Below are 15,744 nucleotides of genomic sequence, written 5' to 3'. Positions count from 1 at the left end.
TGCAATTCCAATACAATACACCATGCAACTTTATTGTAATTTGTTTATTCTGAAAAATATGTTAACTATAAACAGTTCACTTGAAAGATTGACCTAAAGGTGAGAAAAATATACTATTGTTACTGCCCAGTAAATTGTCAGCTGGTACTGGAAGTTTGTTAACCACCTTCACAGGGATTGAAGTAGATTAATGTACAGCATATGCTATACATTATTTATTTTTACCAATTTATATTGTGACATTGGACTGAATATTATAAAAGATATTAAAATAAATAAAAAATAGATTTACTTTATACTATATATATATATAAAAACATCTTTAAAAGTGGTAGCTTGTTACTGCTTTGGACTAACTTGTCCTACACAGCAAAGTACTCTATGTATGATATGTTTTAAAAGGATATTGTCAATATGAAATATCTCAATATTCAGATTTTAAAATGCTCATCCCACAAATGTATCCTAAGTGAACAATCGAACAAGTCTTTGTTCAGAAAGTTTGGATACTATTTTGTGTACATTGCCCTTACAGTATTCACTATAAGTACACATTCAAACAGAGTGGGATAATGTTAGAATTATAGTGTTACAAACATCCTGTCACACAAGCACCATTGTCAAAACAGTAAGAATGTCCTGCTGGTGTCAATTTAGAGACTGGGTTTAAATGCTTTCAAGAAGAGTATGATTCAGGTCCCAAGAATACTATGCCACCTTAATCCTGTTCCACAATCCTTCAGGACCCCCTGTGTCATGCTACCGAATTCTGCATAGTATATGCACAGTGCTACAGCACATTGCCATCTACATAAAACTATCCCTACATTACGATATTCAATACACTTACTGTGGAGGAGAGATTTGAAGAGTATAGAACAGTGCATGAGTGTGTCACACTCTTCAAAAACAAAAATTAAATTGATGCGTTCATATTGGAATGGAAGCGCTGGAAGTATAGAATCCTCCTTAAAGTACATTCAGATGGCCTTGATGTGCTCCACGTGCATTGTAATCAGAACGATTAAATGACTTAAGAGGGTTTCGTTAATGACCTGCAAATGTAAACCTTTTAGTCTTAACTATACCATAACTGAAGTTAGCCATGGTCAAGGATTCACTTTTACATCCTGCTGGTGGTGAGACGTGTCATCGGTGATCAAAGATATCAGATATGTGTCTTTACTACATATGAAACTGCCAAAAAACAATGCCCTTACTACAGGAAAACTAGAGCAAAGAGGTGGGTGAGCGACCCTGCACAGTGAATCACATTGTTGTTACTCAGTGCTCTGCCCTGTTGGTTCTGAACAGGACAGGATATTGACAGCTTGGGAGATGCGCTAGTCACAACAGCATTGTAGGTACTGTGATCAAACCCATCTTGACTAACCCTAGAATAAATTAGAATGATCAGCTCTACTCGAAAACATCACTGTGTCCAGGTTACAGTCCTTTACATGAAGGCAAGAGGGGATCTCTCGGTTCGTCTGTTACAGCCATGTTTGAAGGAAGATGACACTGGAAAAATCAAGAGATTCATCAGTTTCACCATCATTCATTCGTACACTGTTATATAATGTTTATGAAAAAAAAACTAATGTTGGGCTTGAATGCACACCTTCGAAAGGACTTATGGGCCTGTGGTCTCCTCGATGGGTTCTGAAAAAAAGGAAGGAAATTACATTAGACGTTTTATGTTTCATTTTATAGCAGGTGCTTTGATCAAAATCGACATACAAAAAGTGCACAGTTCTGACAGTATTTTAGTGCTAACTGCCAAGGAATGGTCTATATTTTAGCCATACACAATGCAACAATAACCCCAATTGCAAAATTAATTCATTCCAGTCATAGGACAAAAACAGCAACATCAAAATCCAACATCCTAGTGCAACATGGTCAAATATCTTCTGCTACTAACGGTTCACAACACTTTCCATTTCCCTTTCAGACAGGACAACAACATGTGCTTCACCACACGTTTCTTCACAAAGACACAACTGTTTCGTATCCGAGCGGGTTTCGGGGTCTCACCACGAAGAGGTCGTGACTTCCTCCGATGCAGCATGACGCCGATAATGAGCCCGGCACTGATCAGTACAACAGCCAGCACGGAGAAACTAGTGATGGCTGCCAGCCGCCAGCCGTCTGGGCTCTCATCTGGGAACACACCTGACAACAGGAGAACATCCCATTATTAAACCATCAAGTCTCAAAACATATACTTTTGTACAACGCTGTGGACAGTTGTACACTGTGAGAGTGTTATTTAGGGCACATGGGGCCAATGATATGCATTTAGATATTTGAACAGAGCTTGTTTTGACACCTTTTGATTTCCCTCAGACTTCTCACACTTACAGGTGTCACATGAAGGAGTTTTGGGATACCGCTTGCATGATGAGCAAGACACACATCCATCCAAGTCTGAACTCCAGATCTCATTACTTCTGCATTTGTCTGTGAAAACATGGAGGGAATAAGAACACATCTTAAAAAACAGTCATCATATGAAATCCAGTCATGTGGAGTCATCCAATTCCTATTTCCACTGAAACTTCCAGTTAAAGACGTCAGTTTGAGACAGGCAGTTGCATGTTCGGCCCCGAAGAAACCTCCCATTTCACAAGAAAAAATGCCTAGGTTACATGAAATGGGATGTCTTTAACCAGTGATTCAGAAGTCAGACGACAATCGAGCGTATGAAATGCGGTAGTTGTGAGAAGTCCTGTGGGTTTCCTCTTCTTACTAAATGAGCTGGGGAATTCCTGTGGTTGTTAGTCTCTGTACAACCTGCTGATGCACAGGCATGCAAATCAAACAGGCTTTCTGCTGAACTAACAGACAAGGGTAGCCTGCAGGTGTGTGATTGACGGGATGTGCTGTTGCTTTCAAAGAAGACCACATCTGCACATTGCGGTGTGTGTGTGTAACTTCCAGAGAACAACCTACAGGATTGGAAAAGGTGTGAACAAACATCACCAGAGCAATGGAGAACAGTGCTGGGGCCCAAACCTAGAGGTCTTGCGCTCTATACAGAACGTGTAATATCCTTCTACTGCAACCGCAGATAGAAGCACCAGCACAGTCAAATCTACACTGTGGTGTGATTTGGTCTATGGGTCCAACACCATTCTTTTAATTGTTTTTGGACAATGTCATTTATTTCAGACAATGCACACCAATCAACAGAAAAACTGAGTGAGCTAAAAAGTGAGCTAGAGTTGGCCATTTTGATCTGCTGTCCCCGGCCAAATGTTTAAAGGCAGCCTCAAATAAAAAAATGTCAAATAACATACTGAGGTTAAAATGAGTCAATAAACAATGATTCTCATCATTGTGGATGTGAACACGAAAGGTGAAAAAAAAAATGTATTATGGAAAGAACTACAGCTTTCTTCTCTACTTGTACTCTAACTCCCCCATGATAATACTTCTGCTGAATTTTGGTGCTGACTGCACATCCAACTGTGATTAAAGCTCGTGAAAAACGATACCGAAACATCACTGCTAAATGACACACTGAGCATAAGGCAGAAGTCGAGGCATGAGTGTGCAGGAAACTGGAAGCAGGTCAGCTATACATTCACATCTGTCAGTATGGGTTGTCAAGAAACCCATATGTAACAACACTTGTCTTGAAGGCCCTTTTCATCCACTGTTCTGGATTGAATTATGCATTTTATGCACACAAGTGTGTTTCTGTTTAGTGATTCACTGTGGGCTTGTATTGAGTTAGTGTTACAGTCAATGTTTTTAACTCTTAGAAAATCGGTGTCAAGCTGAATACCCCATAGCCTATCTACATTGATACATTGTCCAGGCCAGTCCTCCACAGCTGGCTCAGTCTAGACATTGTGAACATCTCAGAAGTGTCTTGATCATCTACATTGTTTTTTTGTAATTCTTATATATGCCTATAAAAGTAACCAAATACTCTCAGTTGTTGTGAGATAGCTGGATTATGAATATAGAGGTCTCAATTACCAAGGGTCTGATTCTTGGAGGAAGGGGGGAGGAAGGGACTTGTTTGTCCTTGTTGTTCCTAGAATATTATTGGAAGACTACCAGGAAGAGACAAAAAAAACATCAAACGGTACAGATTTTAAGTGAATATTTCTTTTTGACTGATTAGAACAAACGTAGATGGTGTTTGTCCATTGAGCCTGGTCTGTTCTGTTCACCCAAGGGCTTAGACGAGGTGAAATAAGGCTTTAGGAATGCGGAACCGGTGAGACGTGCAGCTGGTGGAGGAAGCCACCCCGTCAGCGGGTAGCCCTATTATCTGACTCCTTTGGAGTGGCCATGCGATTACGATGTTTAATGAAACACGAATTCCCATACAGTCAAACGTTAAAAATACGGGAAATGTTTTGTATCATTTTAAGAAAGTCATTACTACAACCATTACGGATCGTTTTCCCAGTCTAAACAATACACTTAAACATTTTTCACAACCAATATAAAGTTTTAACATAGTACAAAAATGCCATAATCTAAATCACTTACTTTGTCCATTGACACCATATAGATTAGATCCAACTGTAATTATAAATCCATAAAGCGCACAGAGAATATTAGAATCCATTGTACTCGTCAACTATTCACGCAATTCCCGAAAGTTCATCTGATCAATCCGTGCTGGTTTTTACCATGGAAAAGCTAGCATCAGAATGACTCACTCCGAGTAGTCTGCGCCTTGTTTTAATAGTGCACACACCCACGCTAACAGTTCAACTCCTATGAGTCATTTCCTATGTGTACTGTACTCGGCTGTGTGCAAAGGAGCCGTCGAGACTCGCGGGAAACTTCACTGTTTGGTCAACTTACGTTTTTTCTAAGGAAAAACTAAAATGTTGAATAGACACTGCTAAATACGTGTTTTAATCCATAAGGGATAAATGTGAGGACCCCACCCATCACGCTCTTTCTTTTACTTTAACTTGGAGGGCAAAGCCTGTATAGTCTGGAATTAATAGTGTTCTCATTGTTATTACCACGCCTGTCCTACGTCATTCACTTACCATTGCCAAGAAACACAAGTATCTGGCAAAGAGCTGGGGCCGTCGTCAAGAGAGGACAAAAACAGTATTTGAAACAGCTATAGGGTTAGCGTTGGCTAACCTTCTTTAAAGCTGTTATCTTCTTAAAGATGTAACGTGTGCATTCAAGTAAATGTAATTCGAAGACAAACTTCCAAGGAAACTTGCCTCATTATCTCTGAGTAACGCATGGGTTTCATTTGGGATTTCTTTCTTCCTTTCACGTGATATTTAAATATTTTGTCGACTTGGCAACGTGTTCCGTCATCCCCCGCGGGCCAGTCTAGTTCTCTCTAGTCTAATCTTTAAATGTTATATCCACAAGTCTAATGCACAAGACACTTAACAGGTTACTGCATCTTCAAGCGTAGCTTTGTGTGAAAGGCACTACTCACAATTTGCTTGCTATCTGCTTGAAACATTTTAGTGTGCAACAGGCATGTTTACCGATTCGATTTCCCATGCAGACACAAAACTTCAATATTAACATCAAACTCTTGTGGAGTAACTACTCAGTTTGCAGAAATCCATAATACACGTAATTGGTTCAATGTCCAACGTTACTGATATTAAATGCTTTACCCCCCACTACCAACTATTTACACAAGTTTACCAAGTCCACATTATGTCCACCATCAAAACTGAGAAAAAAAAATTTCTTGGTTCAAATTGTGTCAGAGCTTTGTCAGGACAGATGGTTTTATACTTAAAAAAAATGCTCAAGTAACCTTTAACAGAGCAGTCTTGGAAAAGCTGGTTAAGCCCAGTGCGAACATTCATATAAACTGTCCCTCCACTGGGATGATGTCATCAGTAATGAGGCACTAAAGCCTGCAGATGTTATGGAGCTCTCCAGCATGGGTAAGTCACATTGTCCCAAAACCAAGGATCTAGTCCAAGGTGATCCTTAACATGCCTGGGAGTACATGTTGGACTGGGCCCAAACCAAATCAACAGCATTGCCTCAGCGAGTCACAGGCACTGGTTTTAAGCAATACTCAGGGAAAAGTACCTGTAAAGCATGTTCCATGCTATATTTTTGTCTCAGTAGGGCAGAAAAAATGTCATTTCTACAAGATGATGTTTGATTTATGTATGCACTTCAGCTTTGAACTCCTAAAGGCTTTATGTCCAATAGCTAATTATGTCAATAATTTGATAACAGAAAACCAAGATTAAAAATGACTTTTCTCTTTTTTCAACAGGCTCAGTTAAAAGTTAAGAATGAAACATTAGCAAGATCTGAAACAGACACGCACCGGAAACTAGAACAGGACATCTAAATATACAAATATTTGCGAAAGACCAAGCGTTTCTGTTTATTACTACGGCACATCAGTCTCACTCAGTCACAACACGGCTCGTCTGTTTGGTCACTAGCACCAACTGTCAATGATGCGGTAAAACAAGTAAACCCCCCCCCCCCCCCCCCCCCCCCGACCCAAATTGAGAGAATAAAACCAGAAAACCAAAGCTTTCCGAGATCTGTCACCCATCCCCTACGACCACATCCTCTTTATCCACCCCCCTTTAGTTTGTTTCAGTTTTGCTTCCCCTCCTTTTGGTTCAGTCCCCTTCCCGCTTGTCCTCGGGGAGGGGCACCAGGACAAGGTTAGGTGATGTAGATGCGGTGGAAGTCGTTGGCGCCGAAGGCCGTGTTGCACTTGGGGCACTTCCTCTGCCGGGTGTCGTAGCGCGTCTTCAGGCACTCGTAGCAGAACACGTGGAAGCACTTGGTGAGGACGGTCTCCTTGTCTCGCGTGTTGCAGCACGGGCACCGGAGCTTGGCCTGCAGCACAGGCACACAGGAAGGGAGGAGGGAGGTAAACAGTCAGGATTACTTCCAGTCGTTCCACCAAATACGCTCCAAACTGATGCCAGGAGCTCGATAGCCTTGCCTTCCCAAAAGCAAAACATTTATAAAAATCATATCCACCACAGTAATACTACTCACACTATTTATATAAACACATTTAAATAAATAAAAACCTTTGCAGTCTGCACATAAAAACAATCTGGAATATGTTTGGTGTTTTTTTTTTTTTTTTTTTTTTTAAACATGGGCCCAGTTTGGAAAAAGCAGCAAAAATTCTAATCCCTCTTAAGAACCAACATGTGTTGACCCAAGCGAGGGCGTTGCCTGGTTGAGGCCTGTAGGTTCATATAGGATCCTTTAGTCTACCTTGTACTGGTTGATCTCTTCCTGCAGGATCTCGTCAGCGTCCGTGTACACCTCCACCTTCTTCTGTTTCTCCAGCTTCCGTCTCAGCCTGGACAGATCCTCCTGAAGAGCGTGGAAGCAGACTCAAGTTACACCTGCGCCCTGAGGTGCTCATTCAAACAGTTGTTAGCTGTGTATAAAGAATGGAAATACATGTGCTTTTGTACCAGTAACTCTGTGTGAGTAGAATGGCGGTATACAATGAGTGCAGAGGAGTGTGTGTGTGTGTCAAACCCAGGTGTGTGGGTGTGTGTGTGTGTCAAACACAGGAGTGTGTGTGTGTGTGTGTGTCAAACACAGGAGTGTGTGTGTGTGTGTGTGTCAAACACAGGAGTGTGTGTGGACCTGAGCTCTCTTGAGGTTGCCGCTCTCCCTCTCGCGGGCCGTGCGGTTCTCTGCAACAGACACCTGGATCTCTTTCAGCTTGGCCTGTGTGTGCTCCAGTTGCACCTTCAGGTCCTCTGCTAGCTGGGCTGCTTCAACCGCCTGGGCAGCACGCGCGCGCACACACACACACACACACACACACACGCACACACACACGCACACACACAAGCAATACCACTCTTGTTGAAATGCTGAAGTTCATAACCCTTAACCCATTATTTGAGAACTGTGATGAATTTGCATTATCGTTTTTGTTTTGGAGGACAGTGTGTGATGTTGTATCCTAACCTTTCTCTTGTTCAGTTCGAGAGCTTGGGTTCGGAGGGCCAGCTCCTTCTCCAGAGAAGCCAGAGAGCTCTGGAGGATGCCCTCCTTCTCCTCCAGCTTCTGGACCACCAACAGCTGGGCATCAACCTGTGACAGACAGCCAAAAGGAACCAATCAAGCTATGTTGGTCGTCAAGGTCCAGTCAACCAGTCCAAACAGCAGCCTCTCGCAGCAACTTCGACAAGACAATTTTCAACATACGACTCCCGTCAACAAACTCTGCAGGATGATTCCCGGGGATATAAAACCAATGCATGATCAGGGGGGGGGTCTCACCTGGGTCTTGAAGGTCAGCACCTGGTCGGCCAGCTCCTCCTTTTCCTCCCTCAGCAACTTGTAGATCTGGTTGGACTTGATCCTCTCACTCATCAGCTTGAAGTTGGCGTCGTCCTTCTCCCGCAGCTGCTGCATCAGGCGGCTGTTCTGCTCCTGCATGTCCTCGAAGGCCTGGCCCGTCACGTCCATCTCACTCAGCAGCGCCTCCTCCTCCTTCAGGGACACGGAGGGGGCAGAGAGGGAGAGAGAGTCAGAGGAAGAGAGTGAGGGAAGACTCAGAGGGAGAGTCAGAAGGAGAGGGAGAGTCAGAGGAAGAGTCAGAAGAAGAGAGTCAGAGGAAGAAAGTCAGAGGAAGAGAGTGAGGGAAGACTCAGAGGGAGAGTCAGAGGGAGAGAGAGAGTCAGAGGAAGAGTCAGAGAAGGGTCAGGAAGAGAGTCAGAGGAAGAAAGTCAGAGGAAGAGAGTGAGGGAAGAGTGTCAGAGGAAGAGTGAGGGGAGAGTCAGAGGAAGAGAGTCAGAGGAAGAGTGAGGGAAGAGTCAGAGGAAGAGTGAGGGAAGAGTCAGAGGAAGAGAGAAATTGTGGAAGAGATTGTGACGGGGGGGGGGGGGTGGCAGACAGAAATTAGATTTTTAGGAAGAGAGAAATCGGAAATAGAGACAGTGAAAGAAAAACAGAGGGGAAGAGGAACAGAGAAAGAAAAAAAACGAGAGAAAGGGAAACCGTAAAAAGAAAGAGGACACGTAGTTCAGGGAGAGGTTATCATTCAGAGAAAGGTTGGTTTCATGTTAAGTGGCTAACCCTGCTTGCGTCACAAAATCAAATCTAGAAACATGATGACAGGCTCAGTATTGTTGTCCGTAAATGGTTTACCTTTTATCTGTGTCGGGGAGAAATACTAATCTGACAGCGGTTTGGTGACATGATGATGACTCAACTTCTGCAATGACAGCCACTTGAACTCAAGTTCGTCACCTGACTATCATCCAAGTTCCTCTCCTCGGTTCTTGGTGCAGTGGCGCGTGTACCTGTTTGGTGGCAGTCAGCTTCTTCTGCAAGTGGTCTATGGTCTCCTCTGCCACACGGATCTTACGCAGCGCGTCTTCGTCAGCCAGCTTCTTGCTCTCCTTCCTCTCTCTCTCCTCCAGCTCCCTGACCCGCACCCTCAGCTCGTCCACCTGAGGGGCGGGAGAGAGAGAGAGACAGAGAGACACAGAGAGAGAGAGAGAGACAGAGAGAGAGAGAGAGAGAGAGAGAGAGAGATGAAATACAACGGCATGAACATCTCCTTTAGGTCTAGTTACAGCTGGTGTGACTACAATCGAAAGCATAGCTTTTAATTCAAGTTTATTGCCATATGCACATGAACAGAGTTATTGGCAGTGAAATGTTTTTCAAGGTGAGGAAAGCGCATGCAGCGGGAGAAAACGCTGCAGGTGAAGGAGGCTAACCAGGGGCACAGACCTCGGCTTTAGACTTGCGCTCGGCGGCCATGAGCTGCACTTTGTCCCTCTGCTCCTTGGGGGCAGACTTGTACATGTCCAGGAGCAGCTTCATCTCCTTCTGGGACTCCTGGGCCTTCCTGGAGAGGAGGAGGAGAGAGGTTAGGCTTTCATCTTCCCTATTTCTCAGTCACCTTGGCATTGAAGGGGTTTGATTTGGAATTCAATCCCACTTAATTGCATTGCTGTTTGTGTGCGTGTGTGAATTGTTACTGACAAGTGAGAATTTGTATTGGCACAAGTTACACTTTTAAAAGTTGAATTTTTGTTATTCAATTGGAGGCGGAGCCTACTTGAGTTCGGCCCTCAGCATCTTCAGTGTGTCAGAGTCTTTCCTCTTCAGCTCTTCACTGCGCTGTCTCTCCCTCTCTCGCTCCCTCTCTCGCTCTCGTTCGGCCTCCCGCTCTCTCTCCCTGGCCCGCTGCCTGTCCAGCTCCTTCCTCCTCTCCTCCTCCTCCTCCTGGTCATCGTCCTCCTCCTTCTTCACGTCCAGGCCTCCTTCGTTAGACGTCTCCTCCAGAAGCAGAACTCCAGTCTCTCCACTCTGGCACCGCAGCTGAACGACGGACCCAAAAGGACAAACCAAACGTTACGGGTGAAACTTCCAGAATGGACGTGTTGTTGCTTGACCATCCAACGTCTAACTTTTCTATCACGTTCATGAGTCAACACCCAAAGTTCTCTGTCTAGGGATTAATGAAGTATTATCTCAAACACAGTGAATAAAACTTCTCTGTTCAGGGAGCTATGTAAACTAGTCATTCAGCAGAAGCTATTTGTACGCAACTCACAGTGGAGGAGTTGGGTGTGTGTGTGGGAGGGGGGGGTGTTGAACCCTTCAACCTCTCCATCTGCAGTCAAACGCTCTACCACCGAGCGGCGCCTCTCCCCGGTAGAGGAGCAGGCGTTCAGACTGGAGAGCGTGTGAAAACACTCGCCCATGACCCCACGTCTGTTGCGGCCAGTGAGCGGGCGGCACGCCGCCGGCCTACCTTGTTGATCTCCATCTGCGTCTCCCTCAGCTTCCGCTTGTATCTCTGCACGTCTCCCTTCAGCTGGTGGTTGTGATTCTGCAGACTGCTGATGAGGTGTCTCATCTCTCTGTTGATGGGACCTGGGAACACAGAGGGACGGCAGGCAGATGGAGAGAGAGCGCGACGCTGATTGAACACACAGGGGAGAGAGAGACGAGGTCTGGCTGTGCAGTTTCACGTCTGCAGACTCTGCAGAAAGGTTGAACAAATAGGACACCACGTCCACCCACAGCCTACTACGGCCTCCTCCTCACCTACGAAACGTGAGGCGTTCAATGACAATGCTCAATGACAATGTCGCATCGCTCGGTAACTTTTATAAGGGGGAGGGGGAGAGACACCCTGGACAGACGGCTCGCGTCATTGGGTGCGAGGACGCCGAGGCGTGGGGTTACCTGCTTGCTCGTTGGCCGCCAGGTTCTGCTCAAACTCGATGCGCAGCATCTCGTACTCCTTCCGGACCTGGGCCAGGGTGTCCTCCAGCTGGATCACCTCCGTGCGCAGCTTCTTCTGCAGCGACAGCTCGTCGCTCTGAGGGGAACAACCAGAGTGAGGGGGGGTGGAGGGGTCAGGGGAGACGACAGCTCCCTCTACCGTCCCACTTCCCCCACCCCTCGGCACTGTCGCTGGAAAAAGGGGGGCTGTTGGCATGGCAATGGCGCCCAGAACTACGGCACACTTCATGCAGACATACTGTGGATAGCGTGTTCACTCTGTAAAGGGAGTTGTTTGGAGTATGGATTATGGACACACACGTGTGTGTGCTAGGACGCTGACCTCCATGTGCTCTATCTGGCGGAGGTGGGCGTTCTTGGCGGTGAGGAGAAGAGCCCGGGCCTCATCCAGCTGAGTCTTCACCCCCAGAGACTCGTTGTACAGCAGAGAGAACTGGGACTGGAGGCACTTGTACTCCGGAGTCTCCTTCACCACCTCCTCCGGAATGTTCCGCAGGTCGATCTGGAGGGAGGAGAGGGGGGGGGGGGGGGATAGGGAGAACGTTTCACCGTTTCAGGATTAGTTGGATCTCAAAAGAATATTTGTACAGTTTTTTTAACGATGCATCAGTTTGAAAGATGTTGTGCTAGCGGCTGGTTCTGTGATAGCTGTGTTGTCCGTCTACAGTGGAACTTCATCCAGTGAGGGCCAGCTGTACCTTCAGTTTCTCACTCTCCCTCACCGCCTCCTGCAGTTCCATCTGTAGCTTCTCCAGGTCGGCCATGCGGCTGTTAGCCAGCTCCTGGTTCTGCTCCAGCTCTGCATTCAGGCTCTCAAACTGACACGATAACACGAGAAGCATTGGAAAACAACAGTATGACAGGAAGTGACCAATACGCCGCAGTGCTTGTCCATGTGTGTATATATACTAGGGGTGTGTTCAGAGGAAGCGCAGTGGTCCTTACCTTCTGTATGTTCAGGGTGATCTGACCTCCAGGAAGTCCTCCAGAGCTGCCCGTGGCATAGTACCCAGAGTTCAACTGCACAAAACATGCAGGCCGTGTTTAAGTCAACAGAGCAACTGTGCCCAGCGGCACCGACACAGCTGGCGAGTCACTACTGGAACAGCTGGTTTAAATATTGTTTAAAAGACGGCTACACGGTTTAAATACGACAATGTATGTTCACACCAGTACAGCTGGACAATAAGATTCATCTTACACACAGCTACACCTGTGTGTAAGATGATGCAAATGCTAAATACACTGGGATCCCATGTGGAATGCACAGACAAGACTAACACACACACACACACACCTGCTCCAGGGCCTCGGCCAGGTGCTTGTTGAGCTTCTGTTCCCTCTTGCGGAGCTTCTCGATGTCCCACTGCAGGTCCTCCACGGCGGTCTCCATCTCAGACACCTTGGTTTCAGAGCTGGTCACTTTGTCCACCAGCTCGTTGTACTGTGAGGAGACACATCCGTGGAAGAGTCAACAATAGGCCTGATCAAATACACACACACACGCACAACACAAAAAGCCCACACAAGACTACCCACAGAAACACTCACACACGAGGAGAGGAATCAGCTGGAGTGAATGAGTAAACAGTAGGCATCGGCATACTGTACACACACGAGAGAGCGTGGAGGGCATACCTCCATGGACATCTTGTGGTTCCTGCCCTGCAGAGAGGACGCCTTGTCCTGCAGTTTGCCATTTTCTTCCAGCAGTGTACAGGTCACACTGATGATCTCTGACTGGCTATCATTCTCAGACACTAACACACCACCACAGACAGGCTCATTAGAACATGACCATCATTCGAATCAAACATCACATTTAAAAAGATGACACTGTTTCTGAGGTCAAACAAATACAGTACACCAGTTTTCAACAGCTCTAAGAATCTGACGAAGCAATAACAGCCCAAATAATAGCACCAGAAAGTCCCTAGACAGGCAGATTTTCCCAGACTCTCTCACACACACACTGTAGCCGTTATGCTAACTGAGCAGCAGGCATTCGCCCCCGACTCTCACGCAAACACATTGTCGCCGTTACGGCTAACTGAGAAGCAGTCTCCGGAGAGGTAAGTCACTGGAGCCTACCTGCAGACTGGACCTGGGAACACAGGAGGTCTATGCGGCTGTGGAGCCTGTCGAATGTGCACACCATGCAGGCCACGGCGTCCTTGCTGAACTGCATCCGGTCCTGGAGCTGCAGGCTGAGCTCCTCCTCGCCGCTGTGGTCCAACACGGCCAGGAAGGCCTTGGCACTGTCGCTGAGGGGCGGAGGGGGAGGCGGGGCTTCTGCAGTCCAGGGGGAAGGGAGCAAGGCGCAGTTGGAATGAAACGCATGGATCCAATCAAATGTTGGCCCTTTTTAATACGAGCGATGTCACAAAGGGCTTCACATTACGCCTGCTGAACGGCACCGAAACCAACCGAAACCCTCAAGGATTGGGATCTTTGAGAGCCAGCGGATAGACTAACGACGAAAACGCTTGATGGCGTGCGGCTTTAAAAACGAGCTGATATTGACGCGAAACGTTCAAAAGGTGGACTGAACAAGAATAGATCGTTGTGGTTACCTTTTGCTGAGTCCTGGGGTGGCTCTGTGGGAGTTTCCTCAACCCCGTCAGGGGGCGGGGGCTGGGGCTGCTGGAGGAGCTGCTCCTCCTCGTTCTCCGGCTCAGGGAGTGGGGGTGGAGGCAGATCTGGGATGGGGGGTGGAGGGATCAGATCGTCCTCTTCCATAGGGGTGGGTGGAGGCATGGGAGCGGAGGGAGTGGCGGGGGCGGGTGGCGGGGCGGGAGAAGGGGGCTCCGATTCAAGACGCTGGCGCAAGATGTGAACGTTCTCTTCCAACTGTCAGGTCAGGGATGGAGATAAGCTTAGCGGTTCCACACTTTCATGAAACAAAAGCCTTTCTGTCGTGGCATGAGACACCAAAATCTACACACAGCACATGTAACCACACAGATCGTATTGATATACAGTGTACCAGATGAGCATGCATGGTGGGACACTTTGAGGGACAATCTTTCTACAAAGCCCTGAGGAGTCATGGCCTGCACGTACCTCAGACCAGTAGCGGTTGACGATGAGCAGTGTGGTGTCGTCAGTGGCCTGTCTCTTCTCCAGCTTCTCGATCTTCTCCCTCAGCTCGTCCTCCATGGTCTGCCTTTGCTCCAGGCGCTCCGTGAGCTTCTTGTTCTTAAACTGGATCACCTTCATGTCCATCTCCTCCTACAGACGCACAGCAGACACAGGCGGGGACGAAACGTCAACATCGGAACTCTACCGTCTCTTGCTCTTCCGACTTAAACGCAGTGCTAGTCACGCTGTCATGAAAGACTTGATGGGGGAAAGACACGGGAGATCACAGGTGCTTTAGGGAGGCCCCAATTGGAAGAGAATGTGCTACTTACCGTTGACGATACTCCCCCTATGCGAATGGGTTCGATAAGTGTTGTGGTGGTCTTCTCCTCCTTTTTGCTTTTCTTCTCAGGTGGACCAGGTGGACTGTCCCCGCCGGAGGCTCGCTTCCCTCCCCCTGTTCCGGACATCATGACTTCTGCAACAAAATAAAGTAAACTGAAATGAGAATCCAATTAGTCAGGTATCCTTCTGTATTATAGGTAGGAAGCCCATTCAAAGCTAGCTAGCCGGTAGTAGCATGGTGAATTCAAATAAATGGTACTACTGCAAACAAGTGTTCTATTCGCCATGTTACAATAACTACAGTAGCTACTGCATGGAGCTTAGTTTTGAAAGCGGTTAGGTAGCTTGCTTTTTCGCTCGCAAGATAGCTTAGCTACTAACTAACCGACAAAACTAAAGCTTTCCTGGTTGACTATCTACAGTAGTAGTAGCTAGCTAGCTAACTGCAGAATATAATATTGCTTGCGAGTTAATAAATTGGTTAATTTAGCTAGCTATTTAGTTCCAGAAATATCATCTTATTACATACTGCAGGTGTTAATGCTCAATATTAGATTATATTATGCTTTATTTTCACTATTTCTACATAATATCACAAACCTTCACCAGCTGCAAGAGCAGTCGTAAAACATCGCTAGCGGCTAAGGCTAGCAGCTATTGCTAACACAGCCAGGAGATGACGACTCAGACATTTCCGTTTTGACAGGAAGTAAAAAAATCTGGAGAATTAATTTAGCATTGCCAAAATGTATTTAACGATGCTGATGGTGGGGAAACGAAGCTTTGTGGTGTTCGGGAGCTTTTCAACCAATTTTGTCGAAAATAAGTTAATAATGCGAGGCTTTAAACAACACCGTGTACACTAGTGCTCCCTGCTGGTCAAGATCCAGAGCTGCATAGTTGTTGTCGTTGACGCCCTACACACCAGGGAGAGCGCTCTAACCGGAATCAGAATCAGAAAGGGATTTATTCGCCATGAAAGTTTGCACAGGCAAGGAATTTGCTCTGGCAGGAAAGTGCATACAATAAACATATAGGAATCTTACATTTACATATGTGGTCAAACTACACTAA

At 46.3% G+C, this 15,744-nt stretch overlaps 1 protein-coding gene across 1 annotated transcript; it reads right to left on the bottom strand.

Annotated features, from left to right (window-relative positions):
• Positions 1-29: 29 nt before the first annotated feature.
• On the bottom strand, positions 30-15,374 carry rnf40 (ring finger protein 40). Its single transcript, XM_047033021.1, has 24 exons — positions 15,271-15,374; positions 14,658-14,803; positions 14,308-14,475; positions 13,818-14,094; positions 13,336-13,536; positions 12,883-13,004; positions 12,542-12,688; positions 12,190-12,264; positions 11,943-12,062; positions 11,567-11,746; positions 11,185-11,320; positions 10,748-10,869; positions 10,049-10,311; positions 9,718-9,835; positions 9,282-9,431; positions 8,257-8,469; positions 7,942-8,067; positions 7,612-7,752; positions 7,228-7,329; positions 4,513-6,834; positions 2,365-2,463; positions 2,038-2,175; positions 1,622-1,662; positions 30-1,521 (listed from the first exon to the last, which is right to left on the bottom strand). Exons 2-20 carry the CDS (start codon positions 14,796-14,798, stop codon positions 6,658-6,660), a joined length of 2,979 nt encoding a protein of 992 aa, XP_046888977.1. The 5' UTR covers positions 14,799-14,803; positions 15,271-15,374; the 3' UTR covers positions 30-1,521; positions 1,622-1,662; positions 2,038-2,175; positions 2,365-2,463; positions 4,513-6,657.
• Between the last annotated feature and the right edge of the window lie 370 nt (positions 15,375-15,744).

The sequence above is a fragment of the Hypomesus transpacificus genome, chromosome 13, assembly GCF_021917145.1.
Source record: "Hypomesus transpacificus isolate Combined female chromosome 13, fHypTra1, whole genome shotgun sequence".
NCBI lineage: Eukaryota > Metazoa > Chordata > Actinopteri > Osmeriformes > Osmeridae > Hypomesus > Hypomesus transpacificus.
Note: the sequence above shows the minus strand (reverse complement) of the source record. Positions and strands in the feature narration are given on the sequence as shown.